At 36.6% G+C, this 21,850-nt stretch overlaps 1 protein-coding gene across 3 annotated transcripts; it reads left to right on the forward strand.

The window, feature by feature from the left end:
• Positions 1 to 571: 571 nt before the first annotated feature.
• LOC142974848 (uncharacterized) lies at positions 572 to 20,702 on the forward strand. Of its 3 annotated transcripts, XM_076117408.1 has the most exons (18): positions 572 to 982; positions 1,241 to 1,472; positions 2,256 to 2,367; positions 3,048 to 3,175; positions 3,741 to 3,907; positions 4,122 to 4,212; positions 4,321 to 4,427; positions 4,581 to 4,643; positions 5,769 to 5,972; positions 6,881 to 6,945; positions 7,031 to 7,102; positions 7,681 to 7,748; positions 8,010 to 8,129; positions 8,393 to 8,701; positions 9,130 to 9,219; positions 9,335 to 9,550; positions 9,695 to 9,763; positions 17,598 to 20,702. In XM_076117408.1, the coding sequence occupies exons 1-18, from the start codon at positions 817 to 819 to the stop codon at positions 20,494 to 20,496; spliced, it is 5,178 nt and encodes a 1,725-aa protein (XP_075973523.1). In that variant the 5' UTR covers positions 572 to 816; the 3' UTR covers positions 20,497 to 20,702. The 3 variants fall into 3 exon arrangements, with proteins under 3 accessions (XP_075973523.1, XP_075973524.1, XP_075973525.1); XM_076117409.1 differs by lacking the exon at positions 5,769 to 5,972; XM_076117410.1 differs by lacking the exon at positions 572 to 982 and having other exon boundaries at positions 1,269 to 1,408.
• The last annotated feature ends 1,148 nt before the right edge of the window (positions 20,703 to 21,850 follow it).

Below are 21,850 nucleotides of genomic sequence, written 5' to 3' on the forward strand. Positions count from 1 at the left end.
CCGGTTTAGGGCTGCCATATGACTAATAATATCAAATAAATGGTCCGCAAACGAACACCTGCCAAACTATACTGATATTATGAAAAATCCACTTCTACATTGGGCTACTTTGGCCATTGTGGCCTTTTGAGTAAGACGCGGCCGGGTTACAATATACCCAAGACAGTATAGAATCAAAGTCAATTTATACGATTCGAGAGAGCAAAAAGGAATCAATAGGTACTAGAAAGTATAACATTGGTCGCAAATTTTGATACGAGTATCTAAATTGTATCATGATCACTACAGTTTTTAATTATTTTTGATGTTGTTTATTAAATTTGTTGATTTATCAAAGAGTGTGACTCCTCTCATTTAGTGAATATACGGTTTGAAATCTCCATAATTAAATCCTGCCACCGGCATCGTCAACCAAGAATTTTTTCTCGAATAGGTACATAATATTAGTAATCACAATGTAGTCGATTTTTTACGGTACCTATGTATTGGAAAAAGAGTAACCATTGCCATGTAAAATAATTGTCTATATTTAATCGATTTTTTTATTGCTCTTATTTTAAAATGGCCGTCATTGAATATGATACGGTTTAGCTGACGGCTTCATCATCATACTGGAAATTAAATAAACCAATAAATACATATTGATATACTTACTTTACATTTGGTTTAGTTTTCTGGGACGTAAACATTTATTTCAATTATTAGAGTTCTCATTCGTTTATATTTATTTTCTCTTGTAAAAGCTAGGTTGGAACTGAAGTGAAATCTAAACGTGATTTTATGTTTTGTCATGTTACTAACATCTGAAACTTTGAAATGTCTGTGCATTATAAATTTAAAAGTGCGTTGGATTACGATACAGTTACTTTTGATGGACTGCACATATCAGTAGGGGATCTAAAAGGCGCTATATCTCAGCAAAAGCGTATTGGAAAGACGTCAGATTTTGATCTCCAAATTACAAATGCTCAAACAAAAGAAGGTCGGTAAATGGTCCCATTGCACCCTAAAACATTAACATTGCTAATTTGCACTGTACACTTCATTCAAATCTATTTGGTCAAAAAATTGTAAATGCATAACAAATTACTTTAGCTATGTGATCAGAGCACAATATGTGTATTTAGATTTCGCTTATTAATATCATCACCTTGATAAATGATGAATTGTAAACACGCCATCATAGTAGTACTGAAACAAGCTTGTGTGATTGATCAATCTAATTTTATTTTTATTACAGTGTATGTGGATGATAACACATTAATACCAAAGAATACATCACTTTTGGTGGCCCGGGTTCCTCTTTCTCAACAACCTAAAAAACAGTGGGAAGGGTCTAATAGTCAAGCATCGCTTCACAAAGATGTCGCTCCTAATAAGGGACTGGCTGATCTGTCTCGCATGGAAGGTAGCGAACAGGATAAAATAAATGCTATGATATCACAATCCACTTTTGACTACGACCCTAGCAAGTAAGATGAAAAAGGATTTTATGAAACAATAAATTATTCATATAAAAGCTGTTATACCTATATTTAACTATATTGAATTACTAGCTGACCCGCGCAACTTCGCTTGCGTCACCTAAGAGAATGGGTCAAAATTTTCCCCGTTTTTGTGACATTTTTCGTTGCTACTCCGCTCCTAATGACCATAGCGTGATGTTATATAGCCTATAGCCTTCCTCGATAAATGGGCTATCTAACACTGAAAGAATTTTTCAAATCGGACCAGTAGTTCCTGAGATTAGCGCGTTCAAACAAACAAACAAACAAACAAACAAACTCTTCAGCTTTATTATATTAGTATAGATACCTATATTGAATATTACAAATGATCCTAATTGATAAGTAATATATCAAATTATCAATACTTTTAATTTTGTTACCTTTATTATCATCATCTGAAAAAATCTAGATAATGAATATGTCTTATTCTTTAGCAATGTATTTATAGAGCTTATTATTAATTTCATATATTTATATGTATGTGAAATACCAAAGTACCTATAAAGTTTATATATTGTAATTATTAGTTTTCATATGATGCTAACTTACCACTTAGTTATTTCCAAGCTACTGATAGTCTTTTAAAATAATCATGAAATTTGTGGTTTTGAATTCAATAATTAAATATTATTTTTATCTGTAGACTTACAGTAAACAGTTGGCTGAAAAGTGTTATATATTATTATTAAAACACTGGGAATTAGTACTATAAGTCAAGATTGAATTAATCTGATGTGAATGTTTTAGCTATCAGAAAATTAGAGGGCAGAATCAGAGAGGAGCTGTACCTACTAATTATATTTGCTACAAGTGTCAAAAGCGTGGCCACTGGATTAAAGATTGTCCAGCTGCTATCTCGGTTTGTATATACATAATATATAAGTAATAAAATATGCTTAAATATAAATTTGAATTGGAAATGCATGGACACTTGTATAAGCTGATGTACGCCATTACTCAAGGGTCTTGGTTTAGGGTGATGTTTAATGTGACTCCAAACTATTACATATTAGTATAGTGTTAGAACACAAGTATTTGTTTTAATTTTGTGTAAGTTTTTCTATTAAAGCATTTAAAAAGTAAAATGAATCATTGGTGCTTCTTGTTTGGATTTTTAAATAAACTAAGTTAGTAATGTTAGTGGGGTGTTAGTTAAATATGTATTGTTGTTAAGTAAAACTATGCTGTATTATTACTTGAAAACACTATAAGCTTTCAATATTTTCCTTGTTGGTTCATTGTCTTCACAAAATTAATATTATTTCCTGTGCTCTTGCATACACTTGCTGATAGATCTCTTATTGTACAATAAGTGGGCTCAGGTCACGGGCTGTAATTTAGGCCAATAGAATTAGTTTTTTATAACTGTTTATAATTTGATGGTACCTCAGACTTACCTGACTTGTAATGTTGCAGTTCCACTGGTACTTAATTTGCTAACATCATTTAGTTCACTCTAGCAAATAAGTGTGAGCCAATAACATCTGATTGAGAATATGTAAAAACTCATATAAAAAATTGTTGTTTTCTCATTTCCAGGGTGATCCTGTAGAGATAAGGCGGAGTACAGGTATCCCACGTAGTTTTATGGTACCTGTAGAAGGTCCAAAAGCTCCAGGCGCCATGATGACTCCAAGTGGAACCTTTGCTGTACCAGCTGTTGATCAGTAAGTTTTCAATGTTGTTGCAATTGCATAGTATACAAGAATATGACGTACTACATTTTTGTTTTATGGCTTTACCTGCCTGGATACTTCTCTGAAACTTAGTCTGTGTGCCACTATGCTATACAATCAATTTGATATGCAAAAATAATGCCAGAATAATAAAAAAAATCATGTAAAGATTCATTAGTTTAGCTGACTACATTCATGACTTACTGTATATTCTTTATAGCTGACCCGCGCAACTTCGCTTGCGTTACATAAGAGAGAATTGGTGAAATTTTTCCCCGTTTTTGTAACATTTTTCACTCGTACTCTGCTCCTATTGGTCGTAGCGTGATGATATATAGCCTATAGCCTTCCTCGATAAGTGGGCTATCTAACACTGAAAGAATTTTTGAAATCGGACCAGTAGTTCCCGAGATTAGCGCGTTCAAACAAACAAACAAACAAACAAACAAACAAACAAACAAACTCTTCAGCTTTATAATATTAGTATAGATTACACGCAATTACAGTTAAATTGCCATTTTTAATTTTGTTTTAATATCCTTACTTTGTTTTGTAGTGAGGCTTACTTGGCCTCGGAGAGTGCAGGTGGTGCGGACACGCCGACGAATGCGCCTGCTGCACCCGAGCCCAACATTCCCGACGAGCTCATCTGTAGTCTGTGCCGGGATCTACTCACGGATGCCGTCATGATACCCTGCTGCGGAAACTCATTTTGTGATGAATGTAAGTAAACAGCAAACAATTTGACACATTTATAGAAGTTGTTTAAAATGCCTTTAAATTATTCTACGCATACAGATTTCATACACACAATATCAGAAAGAAACATTTTTTTTAGTTTCAGGTAGGTAAGCTGAAACTAAAGTAAATGTTTCTTTCTGATATTGTGTGTATGAAATCTGTATGCGTAGAATAATTTGCATATTTCTGTCTGTAGGTATTCGGGGTGCTCTGCTAGAATCTGAAGATCACGAATGTCCCGACTGCCGAGAAAAAGAAATTGCCCCGACTACATTAATTCCTAATAGGTAATCTGTTATACACTTTACTTTTTGAATATTTATAATATACAATGCAATTATAATATGTGTTTCTAATTGCTTTATGTTACATATTGTTATTCTTTTTTTTATCAGGTTCTTAAGAAACTCAGTTTCATCATTCCGTAATCAAACGGGCTACAGTCGCCGAATGCCACATAGGCCAGCTGCGCCACCGGTGCAACAGCGCCCGCCTATATTAGGTAATTAGTATTTGTTCTACTATTTTTATATACTTGATACACAAGTAAAGTTTCTTTGATGAGATGTAGTTAAATTCTATAGCAATTTCAGAAGGCGTTATTATTTAATGAGTGCATTGCAGATTCTTTAATAACTATTTATTTCTTTCATAGAACCTCCTATTATTCAAGGGCCGCCACCTAACGGTCCCGTACAACCAAGCTCAAGTAATGCAGGTGTGTATATACCTATAAAGAACTATTTATTGGGTTTTTGTGTCACGTAACTAATATCGACTGAGAGAACTGGTTTCTCTGGCATGTTTGTGCAGTTTGTTTCTTTGAATTAAACTGTGCTTCGGAGTGTTAATAAATTGCAATTTAATTAACATGGAGTTTCTTCCTCTTGTCCGTTATACTTAGAGGTACCTTTATATGTGTATATAAAATTCATATTGAAAAAGAATGGGGTAATCATTTTCTATATTTAGCTGATCTCTCTGTTGGTTCTCATATTAAATGTACATTGCTTACTGTATACATCTATATTATTATGTTATAAGCTGCATCATTTGTTATGAGCCCTAAGAATAAACTGCCATACTACTGAATATTCCAGAAATTTTAATCGAACAAAAAGAACCTTTCCTTTCTTCATCTTCTTGGTAACATATGCGGCACTTGTCTCAAGGTCAGAGGGTAAATTTGGAGAGTTTAACCCCGTTTGAGGTACGTTTAGCGGTAGTGTATCTATTCATTAGCGTTTAAGCTTATATATACCTGACAGTTTGAATAGATAAAATTCCGCTACATGTGCCTCAGATATCGGACATGAGTGACAGCGAGTACAAGAAAAAAATTCTAAAGGTTTTAACTTGTTAAGCTGATACTTATACAGTGGTGGTGAAACTGGGTTTAAATGTTTATGAAATAGGCGCTTGATTTTTCCTACATATAATAGGATTGAACGCCAGTCAGTGATGTCACATGTTTGTACATATGTTATATGTTGGGGCTTTTAGTAGATTTTATATCATTACATCATTAAATCAGGTTAGAATTATAAAGATGTACGCAGCATTATAAATGTTAAATGTGAACCGATAGTAAAGAATACCTCATATAGCACAATAAAATTTCTCATGTATTTCACCTATATTTACAGAATCGGATGTATTAATTACACCATTTCGATGTGTCGATGTAAGAAATATAATTTCTATCTACCCGCGCCATTCCCCTCATATTTAATTAGTTTCAATGAAATCGTCTCAGTCAAAATATTTATCGATCGATAAATACATGTTCCCTCAGGTGTTAATACTCTCGGAGAGCTTAGTTAATGTGCGATTGATATTAAAGATAAGGGCGGGTCGAGTGGGGCGAGCGCGCGCGTTTCTGCGGCGGGCGAGCGCGGCTCGGAGTCGGACGGCTCGGCCGACGACAACATTACCCTGACGTTGCCGGCCGCGCACCGGGCGCCCGCGCCCATTCTACACCCACACCCGCACCCGCACCACAACCCGCACCCGCCCGATATCGACCGACATCGACACTCGCGCTACGGTACATCATTAGCATCGTACTAGCATGTCCGCCTGCGTCTCGTTTTGCATGCTTATTTGTGTAACTGTCTTCATCTTGCAGAAGATACTCTATTTTTTTTTTCTTAAATCATCGAGGATTAGCCTCTCACGGCAGTTCCCTACCAGCTATTACGGCTCGACAACGGCACCGCTTTTACTTTTCAGTGAAGGAACAGGGACAAGTAAAACGCTGTGACGTTGCCGTGCTTGCATAAAGTGCTATGACCTGTAACGAATTTAGTTTATGGTTTTCTTCTCCATTGCCAAATCGAGAAGGATTTAGCAACCACAAACAACTTTCGTAGTGGAGGTTACCTGACTATGCGAGTGATGTTTGTTAAAGACTGGAGTAATGGGTGACGGGCGGCATAGTTTTTTGTACGTAGCGAATATGATATCGACAGCACAAAGTAGACAACAGATCAGGCTTTGTTCTTGAAGCTCTATGCTTCAGAAAGACAATGAATGAACAATCGCAATTTAGTGGCTTTTTAAGGCAGTCTTTAATTAATAATAAAGATTGCTAACCAGTCATAACTTGAACAAACTGGATCTGTTTGAAGCATAATAATATAGCACTTATGAGTGAAAATATTTCCAGTAAGGGAAAATACATTGTCTACGGTGTGAAAGGTGGTCAGCGTTCCATTTTGTTTTACCAGTTGTGTACATTTGTAGCTTAGATAACATTTTAAATTAACCAGGCTGCTCTAACTTAGATCCTGCTTCATTTTTTTTGGTTGTGGGTTGTATTTAAGATTAATACCTGTAGGCCGATATTTCCTTTAAAATTACGCTTGATCTGCTCACCTGCTGTTTATATATTGTATTTTTTTAAATCTAGGGGGAATATAATTTATTTATATTTTACATGGTAATTTGTTTCAGGCTCTAGGCCCCCGCCTAGTATGAAGCCGCCAGGGATTGACGCAGCGCCAACTTTGCCAGTCAATGTTAGTACCTTGTTACATGCATATATTTTTGATGATATGATCTTAAGCGTTATAAAGCATATTAACATTATGATATTTGTCTTAGATGCCGAGAATAGATGAACAGAGAGCTAGTACTCCTACAATTGATGAGCGAAGAGATCCATTGTCATCACAGGTAAATAGTATTAATTAATATCGCAGCCAACTACATAACCAGTTCAGCATTTTCATTGAACATCAATCACCCAATCACCATTCAATCTTGCGCCTAGTTTAGCACACTTCTTGGGTTAATAAGTTATACTGTGGTTGGGAACTTGGAATCTTAGTGACTCTTATTTAGCAGTTCCATTTAGAGCTAAAGAATAGAAGGACCAGATTTAATATAACATCATAGATTCTATTGAATGTGAGCAGGATATTGCATGTCGTGGAATGATTTAAAAAAATGCGAAATTTTTCATTTTCAACTTCGCTTGCGTCACATAAGAAAGAGTGGGTCAACATTTTTCCCGTTTTGTAACATTTTTTACTGATACTCTGTTCCTCAACAACTGGGCTATCTAACACTGAAATATTTTTCAAATCCTTCCAGTAGTTTCTGAAATTAGCGTGTTCAAACAAACAAACAAACTCTTGAGCTTTGTAATATTAGTATAAATTTTAACTCATTAAGTTTTTAATTAACAGTTACAGACATAGCTTTTGACTTTATAAAATTAGAAGGATGATTTTTTTTACTCTTATTTGCAGGTGGTTTATAATCGCGGGCCTCCTCCACCTTTCATGCCAGGCGTCCCACCTCCGTCAAGGCGTTACAAGTTAGTACCTATTATATTTAATCATTAACTACAACTACTATGTAAACGGCTATAACATTCTAAATATTTAAATATAATATATAAAATTAATCCATTCCTGTATCACTGTCGAGCAAGAGTCTCGTCCCGAAATCAGAGACGAGACTCTTGGTAATCCCAACTTGATAACGATATTTTGAAAATGATATCTTCTTCTTTAATAACTTTAGATACAAATAACTGTATTATTCTTCAGAATATATATTTCTGTGTTCTTTTCAGTTCTTCCTCCAGCAGATCCATGGGGCCGGCTGGACCGTCGCGGCCCCCGTACAATGATCGCTATCGACCGGAACCGTACCAGCCTCCTCCGCCCGGCATAAAAGACTCGCCCACTAACGGGTACGAATAAATCTACGTTCACGGTTTTAACATCGACACGGAGACTACAGTCGTTACTTGATTTCTTTTATTTCTACCTATCTCTGTCGTCTCGAGTCAATTTGCGATTAGAGAATCTCGTCTCGTTTTAGATTCAGCGATCGACATCGATCGATTTCAATCCGACGGTCTCTCGACGGTCGTCTCCCTCGATGGATAAAACCTACCCGAACGCGATTTCGGCTCGTTCGTTCTGTTAAGGAGCATCTCGTGTGTTGTCGTAGGCACGGCGACGATCCCCTCGAGGCGTTCAACCGGATGATCCGCGAGAAGGAGATGCGAGCCAAGCGGCGCGAGGAGGAGCGGCGGCGCGCGGCGTCGGGCTCGCGCTCCCCGCGCTCGCGCACGCCGCGCTCGCCGCGCTCCCCGCGCTCTCCGCGCTCGCCGCGGCCGCCGCGCTCGCCCCGCGCGCCCCGCTCGCCCCGCGCGCCACGCAGCCCGCGCTCCCCGCGCTCCCCGCGCTCGCCCCGTTCGCCCCGCTCGCCCCGCGCCCGGCCCCGTAGTCGAGGTTCCAGCCGCCTGCGCTACTCTAGGTTCGTTGATTCGCAACCTGTGACTTTGCACGCTCCGTTTAAAATTTATTGTCCGCCTTTCGTTCCCGGCTTCGTGTCCGTTTGCATGTGCTTATTTGTTCTAAATTGTCATTCTGCTGTTTTTTTTTGTATTGTGCTCTTAACTTATATGAAAATGCATGAAACGCAGGTGAAAATGTCACGACTTATCCGCTTTTCTGAGGCTCACTTCCGGCATGAATTACTCCAGCATATCACTAATTCTACCTATTTGTGTCTAACCAGCTGTAAATAAATAATACTGAAGAATAACATATTTTGTGGCATATCGGTTATTGTTCGTACTCCTAAAATTTATTGGACATTACGATCGCTTTCTTTTGATGAAATATCGATGTCCCCTTTCTAAACAATTGTTGTATTTACGTCCGTAATGAAATCTTTGACAGATCGCGTTCCATATCACGTGGCCGCCTGCGTCGATCTCCTTGGTCGCCACGACGGCGCCGTACTCGCGAAAGAACTTTGTCACTGACCAGGTAATTGTTACATTAATATCTGTCTTGTTATAATGTTTAATTTATTATTTTTATGATAATAATGAAGTGTTATATGTATGTAACAACGCTGAAGTCTGTGTTTTCTTTTTGTCAGATCGCCCTCCCCGCGTAGGCGACATCGTTCCCCGCTACGCTACCGCACGCCGCTACGGTCGCCGATACCCCGCTCCCCGCTACGCTCGCCGCCACGCTCCCCGCCGCGGTCACCTCTCCGGGAATCGTTGCGTGAACCACCATTGCGAGAACCGCTACGCTCACCGCGGCGATCTGCTATGCGTTCACCGCCACCGCGCAACTTATCTCCTCATCGGTGAGTTTTCGTATAATATTTATTAATGTTTTTTTATAATGATTTTACATGATAATGATATTTATTTCATATACATAATATTTCGTAAATATAAGTATTGTGTGTTGTTATTCACCATTTAACGTATTTAAATTGTTTGAACAGATATGCTGGTGTATACGACGAACTGTTGTCGCCGCCCCGACGTAGTGTTGAGCCGCCTTACGGAGCCAGGTACGATTGTAAAAGTCTAAATAGTGTCTTCATGCGCCCTTTACCGACATGTAAGAGAACGCGTTTGTTCGATGTTGCCATATCGCTGAGCGGATTGAACCTGTGTTCGCGTTTCAGTGTACAAACTCGATTAAAAACGGATATCGGCCTTTGGTTGCGTATTTTTAAATGTGTTAGCATAAGTTGTTAACAATAACTTTGTTTAAAGTTATGACGATTTGATAAAAAAAATGTATTTTAACTGGTGGATTTATTATTTAATGGTAAGTATGACATCAGTATTCAACGAATGAACAACAGTAACGCCTAACTTGGAAGCTGTGATATTAGTATGATAAGATAGTTAATAAATATACTATTTATTTATATTGCATGCTATTATGTAACATAATTTATTCTCAAATTGTATTGATTTTCTATATAATTGAATGTTTTTGTAAAAGATGATTTTTTTAGCCATTCTATGTTGTTAATTAATTGGTTGAACCAATTGATTTGTGACCCATCTACATAATAATAGTCAATATCTAATTTTCTTTCTTCAGTTCTCACTTGATTGATAGACACAGTACAACTAGAGTCGCAACTCGCGTTTTTTTCTCTCGCTTTAACACAAACTCTTCAATTATTTCTAGAAAATTTCATCAAATTGGTTAAGCATGCCATAATAATGCTGTAGTCTGTGTCTAACTATATTGTTACACACAAGCAGACAGATATTTTTGACTTCATTTCAAGTAACTGACGTCTATATAGATACATTTTAGTTAACTAGACCTGGATTATGTATAACGCACAACTGGAGAGTGGACGGGGAATGGCCAAGTTAATGGTATAGGAATCTGGCATAATTATAGGTGAAAACGGGATTGTTGGAGAAACGCAGCCGTGGGCTAGGAGTTGGTAAAGGCTGCAGTGGCTCGGGTAGGCCGGGATCGCTTGCCTCATATGGAAAACTTACATGCATCTATTGATGTTTTCTAGCATTTTTATTGCTACCCTAGTTGTACTACGTCTATGGTTTCTAAGTAAGTTACTTACTGGACTATATGGTTTCTAAGTAAGTTACTTACTGGTATATATTATATATTGGGTGATAATGACTGACACGGTTATACAAAAAAAATAAAAAAGGAGTTTTTTTACTCATATGATTCATATTTACCAATTTCTGTGATGTGCGTAATTGTCAAAATAAAAGAATCACATAACAATTAATCATATTATATCCAATATGAATATTTGTATCATGTGCTGTGTGAAATAAGAAAAGATGTACATTTCTATCGATGAAAGTGGAACGGTGTGTCGCGATGCAATTATATAGTACCTATGCCCAATTTCACCAATGACGCTATATTTAAGAATAGCTTATATGTCTTTGCTTATGTGGTAATCAGGAGTCATTAAATATAATTAAACATTTGACGATAACGACACATTCCGGAATAAGTTTGAAGGACTCAGGCCTAAAACTGCGCGAAGCGGACACCTGCGCGGGCACCCGGCGCGGCGCAGCGAGCCTCGAACTTGCGCACTAGCGTGCCTAGCGCTTACAACTAGTACTACTGCGTATAATCCGATACTCGCGTCTGGCCCGGTTGCAGTACCGCGGAAACTGTCCACGTGCACATAAGCGTGAGTACGTTCCTGTTCACTGAACGGGTGCTGTCGTGAGCGTCCGCTTAACGCAATTTCGGGTCTTAGCTTAGTAACTGGTTCTGGAAATTGGTCATATGTCAACTGCCACTGGGCTTCAATGTAATATCTTGCTTGAGAAAGAACGATGATATCTCTTACTCTAGTGGTTGATGTTATTATATTTATGTTGTCGATATTAGATCGACAAAATAAATTGGATGAGTTTACACTTGACTATAGGACAAGTACTGTACAAATAACTAAAGACTGAATTAACTGTGAATAAAAAATGTAATATTCTTTATGTATAGTTGTATAGATAGATAATATTAGACTTAACTGTTATTTTACAGATAAATAAAGTCACAACTAGCCTCAAAATGCAAACGTTTCGAGACTACTTAGTTGTAAGCTTCTGTACATGTGCGGGGTGATCTCCAGAACTAGTGCACGTATTTTAAAAAAATATACCATTTGTAGGGTACAAATACCAAAGTATGTAAGCTATCAGATAGCTGTCTTAGTTAGAGCGGTCAATAACATGTCATTTTTTTATTGTCTTAACACTTCTACTTTTTAGACAAAGGATACTTGTGCAGTTACTGCACGAAGGCTGGTTTCACGGCCATTCATTCAATGCCATTAATATCTTCAGTTTATACCCTTTAGCATTTTGTGATGCATATGTATTACAGAACGTTGAGTAAAGATATAACAATCGCTAATTTAGTACACCCGGTCTAGATTAAAAAAGCTAAATTTCAAGAATTTCGATGCATAACATCTCTAAAATGGTGAGTCCTGCAGTCCGGACCATGCCTTACTCCCGCCCCTTAAATTCAAATTCAATAGTGTCGAGTTGAAGTAACTGTCAAAATCGTACTTTTAAAATTCAAACGCTGATGTAAATTGTAAGTAATCTAAATGCAACAAGGTAATAAATTTCATTTCACTATTTATCATGCGTTGGATTGGAATTTAACAGTACGCGTTTTGGCATATAAGCTCAAATCCATCGCGATTGAGTTTGGCTTCGACTGTCGGGAGCATGCCAGAAGATGCCCGTTTCGTTAGAGAACCGTCTGCCTCTCTGTATAATTACCTAAAGTATTCGGCAGATTGATAAGTAGAATATTGACCGGACTATTCATATAACTTTCATTTAATCTAGATACGTTATTCGACACTTACTTATTTTGTGACGCGAATCTTGTCCTAAAATTAGTTATCCGAGAAAAAATAACTAGGTAATTTTATACGTATTCATAGTGACTGACCAAATTTTGCTTAAATATTTTCAATTTGATCATAATTTTTCTTTTAGTGTGTTTGCCGAGCTTTATTTTCATCATTCTTACGTAATTCTGCAACAACGTTTCTGTTAATCAGATAGGTACCAACCTACTGAAAATACTAACATGAAACTGATTATTATCAACAATGATTAATAGGGAACGTTATCTTTGATGAATAAATACTAGTAAGAATAACTGCTTTCCAAAGAGCAAAAGAATTTGATGTAATCAAATAGGTATCGAGTCTGATTTCCTACTTAGTGTAGGCATCATGTTGCGGTTCATAAATTGTTTCCGCTGACTGCCTCTGTGGCGCAGTCCGGGGTTAGCTAACATGTCCCATAGATGGCAATAGGCTCGCTCCTCGACTAACATTGTTACCGGCGAAATATGGCTGTATTTTATACACCTCTGACTAAACCTTCGGGTAAAACAGGCGTGATATTATGTATGTATGTCACAAAGTTGTCTCATTTAATTTCAAACTAATGGGACTTGTTGGTACATATTTTATTATGTAAGGGCTCTTTCAATTTAGCCGTATCGTGTCGGACCGCAGCAGTGCCGAAACGGTGCGTTTGTCGTACGGTGCACGGACGGTCATTTGTTTTCATACAAATCGCACGGTGCGGCAGCAGTGCGGTGTCGGTACCGAGAACGCACGACGACAGGACGGCAACGTCGCAAGCTCCACGTGTTCATTTCGCTGTTGAATAGTGCGGTGACTAAACGTGACAGCTATACTCTTTAAAATATAGCTTGACAACTTTGTAGTGACGTCTAACGAGTATTACAAATTGAAACACGAAAAATCTGTCTTGTCTAGCATTATAACTATTTTTTAAATACAGATCCTCAATAAGAAATCAGAATAATTCAATACAATCAGCCTTTAAACTAAAAATCAGTACTATTTTCTTTAGTCTTAAAAATAAACCTAATAATTTTCAACCTCTCTACAAGGCTACGTCATATTGCAAAAATTTTAGTGAGGAGACACAATAGATAAGAGTAAAGGATAGGATAGGATAAAGAATATGGAAATCACCAAAATTACATGTTAATGAAAACATCGGTAGTGTTCTTTTACGGGCGCGGCGTTTTTGTTTCTGTTTGATATTTTTTAACAGGAGCACTAACAGTAATGTTTCTTCGTCAGAGTCCATGGCTACACTGCTGTCACATGAATTTAAAACAACACTAACATACAAACGCACGGCAGTCAGATAAGCTTTCAATTTAGGCGTTTGGTGTCGGACGGCTAACGTACCGCAGCGGTACGGCAGCGGGCTATAACCAGCGGCACGGTTAACGTGCGGCAGCCGTACGACACGAAACGTCTAAATTGAAAGAGCCCTAAATGTAAAAAGGTAATTAAAATTGCAAAATTAATGCCTGGTTAGGTGTAAGCACACATACATAACATCACGCCTTTTTCCCATAGGGGTAGGCAGAGACCAAAGAACGCCACTTGGTACGATCATTACAAAAAATCCCTTGCCTCATTCACATCCCTATATCTTGTTATACTGGAGAGCTGGTTACCAGTAAATTATAAAAAAAAACACTAAATTATTGTATCAACAATCCGACTTAAAAAATAAATGTTTAATCTACATCTCGATATAGAAATATGAATGAAATGCAATTTTTCGTGCAATCTGTATCTTTAGATAGAGCAAGTGTTTTTGTTATGTTATGCGTATAGATATTGTCAAAGTTACGGTGTGCAAAATGCCTAGACTGCTTTAAATATTAACACGTGTCTAGACGATCATTAAGATATCAGGGATTATATTTGGAGATAGTAAATTCATTAATTTAGCTTTGTAATTTAAATAAAACATCTTAGAGGGAGATCCGCGTTTTTCGTCATTTATGAAATGATTGGATAATATTGTTATTGATTACATTGTTATGCATTAGTATGTTGGTTATTTTTTTTTAACAAAACCACCCTACGATGATTAAAAGTAGTAGACCGTAGTAAAAGTACACCTGTATCGTAATAAAAGAAAGTTATAATGTTGTATAAGCGTAGCTCAGTGGATTTATACTCAATTTAATATTTTTTATTCGTTGACAACTATCGGCTTTTTCGTTCTATATGTTATAGCTGAATGTTACACTTCAATGTTATTAGCTATAGTTCTAGTCGCTTTACAGTAATCAATCTGTGATAGAGATAAATAAAAAGTTTATATTATTAAACGAGTGCTTTTTATTTCCTTAGCTATTATTTTAAATAGAAACCTAAGTTGTGTACACTTCACTTGTTGCTTTTTACAAGGTGTATTTCACTTAAAATGCTGTACAACAAGATTGTTACTGGGACTGTTTCTTAATTATGGAGTTATTAAAGAAAAAATGTAACTTTAATTTAATGTATTATTTTACTCTGATAATTTGTTAACATCCCAATGCTTAAATTTTTATTTTGTAAATTGAAAAAAAATTGAATATGTTATCATACAATTTATTAATGTTATGCAATTTTTGTAATAAATAAAATTGTAATTTGCAAATGATGTAATGGAGCCCACATTCTTAAAAATTGAGTTGCCTTATTGTTATAAAATATAAATAAAAATAGTAATACATTTGAACTTAGTATTCAACCGACTTTGGTTTGTGGACTTCACCACTTTAATCCAAAATATACCTATTTACAGATTATAAGATTTTTGTTTGAAACCGAACAACTTGTTCTCTTTCTAATATTTATAAGCACCTTCGACATTTCTTTTTGCTTCGTAATCCGACCCAAAAGTTAAGTTATATAAAATTTACTTTTTAATATTTATGCTGGTGATTATGTTCTAAAAGAATACTGAAACATGTATTTATATGTTTTAAATCAAAGTCTAAATGTTTTCAACCTTAACTTAATGTATCAAACCAAACCTTACTTCCCCCTGGTATGTACATAATACTTAGTGGGTGCTTTCATTAAAAATATACCTTTCTATAGTATTTTAAGCTTTACAAACGAAAAAACTTATTTTGTTCGATTTGCGATTAATAGATTATTTTGATTAGGTTCTTAAATAAGTTAAACCACGTCTAGATATATAAACCATCCTTAATGCTTAAGCTGTGATAGATTTATTTTACTTTGTATGTTCGAAATAATTACACTCCGAAACAACATATTTATCACTGACTTGATATCAACGAAAATGCAAGACTGCGACGTCATATTTGCAAGTATATATGTTACAGTAAAAGCACGAACTGTGGTAAATCCTAAGATTTTCCGTTAAAACCTAAGATTTACCAACTCTCAATGGTAAAAGTTCGGGCTTTTACAGTAACATATACATACCTACATAAAATTATTTTTGACACTTCATAGAGCGGGTTTGTTAGTCTATTTGTTATATTTTATCGACGATGTACGGTATTCACAATTATACGATGACAATGATCAATGGGCATGATATTTCAGTTTATTGGCAAATATACTTAATATATTGACCTAAAGATGCACTTGTAATATCTGTATCTATAATGTTTATTTGATTTGTCATTACGCATCGGAATACTTTGTACAGATTAAAACGATTCAAGGTATAATGACGTAGAATCGAACGCGAACTTTGTATGAATTCGTGTGCAAAAGTAACCTTGGAGTGCTTAATATGTTGCATAGTTTTACGAAAAATCTGTTTTAGATTAAAGTACAGGGTGTATAACTTGTAAAGCTATTATAAAATAGTAGCGAATTCGCTACAATTGTATGTCTGCTAGAGTCTAGCTTATGTAGTTTCTGCAAATGGATTATATTGTTTTTTTTTGTGTCGTTACTGTGTTATATTGTAATGTTATATGCACCGCGATGCAAGAATTGTCTTTTATCCTCTAAGATCCATACTCTTGTTGTGTGTATGTTTTTTATTTTATTATAATACTTTGTATGCATTAAACAAGATAGAAAATGTCATGTAATAACACATCATTTATATAGAGAATAAGATTCAACATACATGTTGAATCTTATTGTGATATAGAGTGGATGAAAATAAATGTTAACCACTTTATAAGCTAGTAATTGTTAACAACTTATAATTTTGACTTGTACTTGCTTGTAAACATTATAGTATTGTATGTTTGTTTTAGAAGATAAGTTAATGTAGATTTGTTTTGCGTGCCTTTTTAAGGCATTTTTGTATAACAGTACATAAATATTATAGTATACAGTATTTTGTACACCTTAAACTATTTTCTTTTGAGATTCTTAGGCAGATTCTAGAGAAGATGGTGGTGTATCCACGATGGAAGAATTCGCAGTGAAGGCTGATCTGGCTGCTAATAATGGACTGCTGGTAAACTAGATCATATGAAAAGGAATGTTTTTGTTCTACGTTACGCCACGAATGGTGTGTATTAGAGCCCATTCAGTATGACCCAATCACAAGGGATGGGTAAATTGCATAATGTTGGACTTCGATTATGGTACGATAATGCTTTGTACTTTGCAGTTAATAATTATATATACTGCCTCACCTTGTTTTATATTAGTCTCGGTCCAATACCCAGCCTCTGTGTGACGGGTGCTGTGGAATCAAATATTTCTGGATAAAACTAACATTTAGCTACTTTTATATATAATACTTCGTAACATTCGAAGCCCAGTTTAGGGAAGTCTAGAAACATTATCATTTTTTGAAACAAATAATTTCAAAGTGATACCCCTTTGACTTGATTTGATACACTAAGGAAAAAGTGTAATACTGATTCCTAGATGATTTGAAAGTAAGGGCTTCTAACATTTCCCTATAGTACTGCAGGTTCGATTCGCGAGGCATATTTGTGGTCATTTCGGGTGCAAATGACTTTCCCTTAATAATGATTCAGTAATGTTTTGATTAATTATATATAAAACAATTTTCTTTCAGGTATGGTCCAAGAGGCAGTGCGCAGCCACCTCCATATCCTCCAATGAGCGTGAAACCGATTCCACCCATGGGTAACCTCCCCGTACAAACTGAACCGCCACCAGGATATCGTGGTCGTTACGACGGTCCTCCGTTTGAAGACATACCTCCTGGCGTAGAACCACCTGTTCCAGGTTTCGAACCTTCGCCTTTTGAGAAACCCCCGTTTGGCCCCCCGGGTCCGCTAGATCGCGACAGATTACCCCCTTCTAACTATAGAGACCCGTATAGACCTCCACCGTATGGAGAGGGATCTGTGGGGTACAGGGACATGCCAATACCGCCACCAGTTCAGACTGAAATACCTGTCCATGTTGGCGAGCAGCCACCTCGGTTTAGGGATAATTATAGACCGGGTCATTATCGTGATCCAGGCCCGGTACCATTTAGAGATGGCCAACCGTATCGAGAAGGTCCACAAGGTGGACCATATCGTGATCCTAACTTTAGAGGAGGGCCGCCACCGTTCCGCGATGGAGCTTACCGAAATGTACCTTATAGAGAAGGTGCATTCCGGGAAAATCCTCCTCACGGGAGATTTCCCGAGCCTGGCGTTCCTTATCGCCCTCCTAGTGCGGATCCTCGAGAACCAGTGGTACCTAACTACCATGATCCTAATTTCCGTGATAATTATAGAGATGAAAGTGGCGGTCCTCGTGACCACACACGGCCTGGTTATAATAGATCTAGTGTTCGCAGTAGAGGTGCACCTAGACGTAACCCAAACCCAAATGTTGAACACGAAAGACATCGCGATCGTGAGCCTAGGGATAGAGAAAGGTATCCGGAAAACCGCGAAGCGGTCGATAAACCTGAGAGGAATCGAGATTCTGATAGAAGATCAGGATATGATAAAACTAGAGAGGTTCGCGAAGGCCGTGAAGATAGGCCTCGAGACCATGACAGAAATCGTGACTACGATAAGGAACGTGACCATGATAGGGCAAGTCCTGATAAAAAATCTCGTATATCACCAAAACGTAGTAGAGATACACGTGAGAAGAAACGTAGTGAATCCAGGGGACGTTCGCGTGATCGCGAATCTCGACGAGAAAAGAAAGAAGAACGTGTTCGCGAAAAGTCATCTGCCGATAGAAGTAGAGATCACAAAGATAAAGAGAAAAAACTGAAAGAACGTAAGAAGAAGAAAAGGGAAAAGGAAAAAGACAATGAGAAAAAGAAGAAACGTGATAAAAAAGAAAAGAAAGAAAAGGATCAAAGCAAAAAAGAAGAGGATGATGTTGATAAAGATAACGTTAAAAGTAGTGAAACTGACACAGACAAGATGGATAGTGAGAAAATAACGGTTGTTAAAAAAGAAAATACCGAATCGGAAAATATTATCAAGAAAGAAGTCGATTCTCCGAAAAAAGCAGAGCCTAATAGTAAACCTAATGATGATTTGTACGGTGACGAAGCAGTAGTTGATAAGGAAATCATAGAAAATTACGTTAAAAGTGAAGAGAAAAATACAACATCAGAAAGTAAAAGCGCCGATAATACCAGCAAAGAGGAACCATTTGACGGTATCGAACTCCAAGCCTCTGCTGAAGAATTAGATTTGAAAGTCGAAACGGAAGTAAGTACACAACCAAGTAAAGAAATGTTGGCAAGTTTGCCCGAATTATCTAAATGGGAAGTAGACGAAGATAATGCAGAGAAGGCGAAAGAACCTGGGGAGATAACTTCTCCCGATGAGGAAGAAGATGGAAGTAAAGTAACATCGGATGTTATAAAACGAGCAGAAAATGCTATATTTGCAAAAGCAATCAGTTCCTTGAGACCTATAGAAATAAAGAAAATCAGCAGTGATCGTCTAAAGCTGTATGGTGACGAAGCACCAAAACCATCTATGAACAACATTCAAATAACAGTACCAGTAACTGATTCCGAGCAACGGTCTATCGAAATTAATGACAGGAAACGAAGGTATTCAAAAACACCACCTCCGCGTCTATCAGTGAAAGAGCGCCTCGGCGGGAAGGTAGAAGATGTACGTAAAGGTAGAGAACCACGAGTAGTTCATAGTACAGTGGAGCGTGTAAAATCAAGGTCCAAAACACCTAAACGTGAACAACGTGAACCTCGTGAACAACGTGAGCCACGTGATCAACGTGAACAACGTGAACAACGTGAGCAACGCGAACAACGCGAACAACGAGAACAACCTTATAGACGTGTTACTGTAGAAAGAGAAAGGGCTCGTAAACCAGATACCGTAAATAGACCTGATTCAAATAAAGGTGACAGGCGAGTAATGTCTGAAACAATAAAAGGAAGCGAAAAACATCGTAGTCGTAGTTCCAGCGAGAAGAAAAATTCTGAGAAATCTTTAAAAGAAGAAAAGAAAAATGAAAATATGACATCTGAACGAGCTCAGGAAAAAAGTTTATCTGGAGAAACAAAGGGTTCTAACACTGATCGGGAGCGGAAGAAATCGACGTTGGATGAAGCGCATTTTGAGCCAGATTATGATGAGACCGTTGAATCTGACAATGAAAATAAAGAAGAACTCCCCAAAAAACGGGAACGTTCTACGTCACCTAGCGGAGTGATCGAAACAAAAAAACCTAAACTTGACAACGAAACTATTAAACTGGATCTGGCTAATGTCAAAAAGAAACCTGATTCTGAAAGCGAATCTACTAGTGATTCCGAATATTCGTCGTCTTCATCTTCATCCGATGCTCGCAAACGAAAGAAGAAAAAGAAACGTAGTAGCAAGAAGAAGAAAAAACGAGCGGCCAGTGACAGTGAGAGTGAGTCAGAGTCAAGCTCGGATGATCATAAGAAAAAGAAGAAAAAACGCAAACATAAGAAGAAGTCTAGCAAAAAGAAGAAGAAATCTAAGCATAAGTAAAAGTTTATTTTTTTCACATTTACTGTGTAATTCAGCTTTTTGTTCATTACGTCGTAGTATATAGTTAATATGTAAAAATGTTATCTGATGTTTCTCAGTTTTAATGGACATAAATGGAACTCCTAAAAATGTAAAGGTGGATTTTACAATGCTAATTCTATCGATCTTATGTAATAAAGTCCAATAATAAACTTCATAAATTCTTACTTTGGTTTATATTTTTTCCCTTTGTAATCATCGTTCTACTTGTAACGAAATGGTTTGATCTCAATTTATCAAGTGTTTAAAATCGTTTTTGCATTTAACTGTTTGCTTTTGACATAAAAAAACATATCAGATGAATTGACGATAACTTATGATTGAATAAATATTGTAAAAGGCGATTACTAACACATGAAAAAAAGAGTTATTCACTACTCCGACTACGAAAATTCTTAGAGAGCTATTGACTTAATTTACGAGTACACCTTTATAGAATTCTCTATCTCAAAAACCTTTGGGGATTTGAAATGTTCAAGAAAATTGGTCACTTTTCTAAATCAGTTAATCTAATACAGATGGTGAATGTGATAAGTTAATACTGTTGAATTAAAGCCTACAATTTCTACATTTAACCGGATTTCCCTCATTATCGGTAATAATTTGGGCATTTAGATAGGTTGTCTGCTTTAATTACCTTATCTTTGTAGATAACTAAATAAGTACAGTTACTCGTAATATACCTATATCTCTACAGTTATTTCATATTTCCCGATCTTGGTAAAGATAAAAGTCCAAAGAAAATGGTACCTACTTAATAATTAAGACAAAGAGCAAAGGTCAAGGCCTTTAGCCAATCGTAATATCGTAACGTCATTAAAAAAAACATTGACCTAGGAAAACCTAGGTCAATGTTTTTTTAAACCTTACCTTGTAAACCTTAGATAAAAAAATAAAATAATTTTGTACAATACACATGTGACATGCTCATCTGATTCAAAATTAAGCAGGGATTGTAGTACTTATGGTTATCAGGTAATCTGATAAACAGCCATCTGTCTAGGATTATTATAAGGTTTTCAATCTACTTACCAATAAAAATCATGATGATAATGTCATAATGCCCTAACAATATTCGGCAATGGCAGCTATTTTAATCGAAACTAGGCATCTATGTAGAACTTTGCAGTTTCCTAGTGCGTGCACAATACACAGGCAAATTCTAATAGTCCGGTGGAATAAGTAACAAAGGCACAGGACCGAAAGCTTCATATGCTTTCCGAGTCGCGAAGATCTATGACTATAATTTTATACCTCTAGTGTATGCAGTAAGTATTTCGTGGCAAAAAATTAGAATTTAACATTTGTGTGGACT

The sequence above is a fragment of the Anticarsia gemmatalis genome, chromosome 8 (genome assembly GCF_050436995.1).
Source record: "Anticarsia gemmatalis isolate Benzon Research Colony breed Stoneville strain chromosome 8, ilAntGemm2 primary, whole genome shotgun sequence".
In the NCBI taxonomy this organism is placed as follows: Eukaryota; Metazoa; Arthropoda; class Insecta; order Lepidoptera; family Erebidae; genus Anticarsia; species Anticarsia gemmatalis.

Coding starts and splice junctions, on each gene's coding strand:
- LOC142974848 (XM_076117408.1), top strand. CDS start 817: ATGTCTGTGCATTATAAATTTAAAAGTGCGTTGGATTACGATACAGTT. Junction 4,213..4,320: donor ACTACATTAATTCCTAATAG/GTAATCTGTTAT, acceptor TTTTTTTATCAG/GTTCTTAAGAAACTCAGTTT. Junction 9,220..9,334: donor AGAACTTTGTCACTGACCAG/GTAATTGTTACA, acceptor TCTTTTTGTCAG/ATCGCCCTCCCCGCGTAGGC.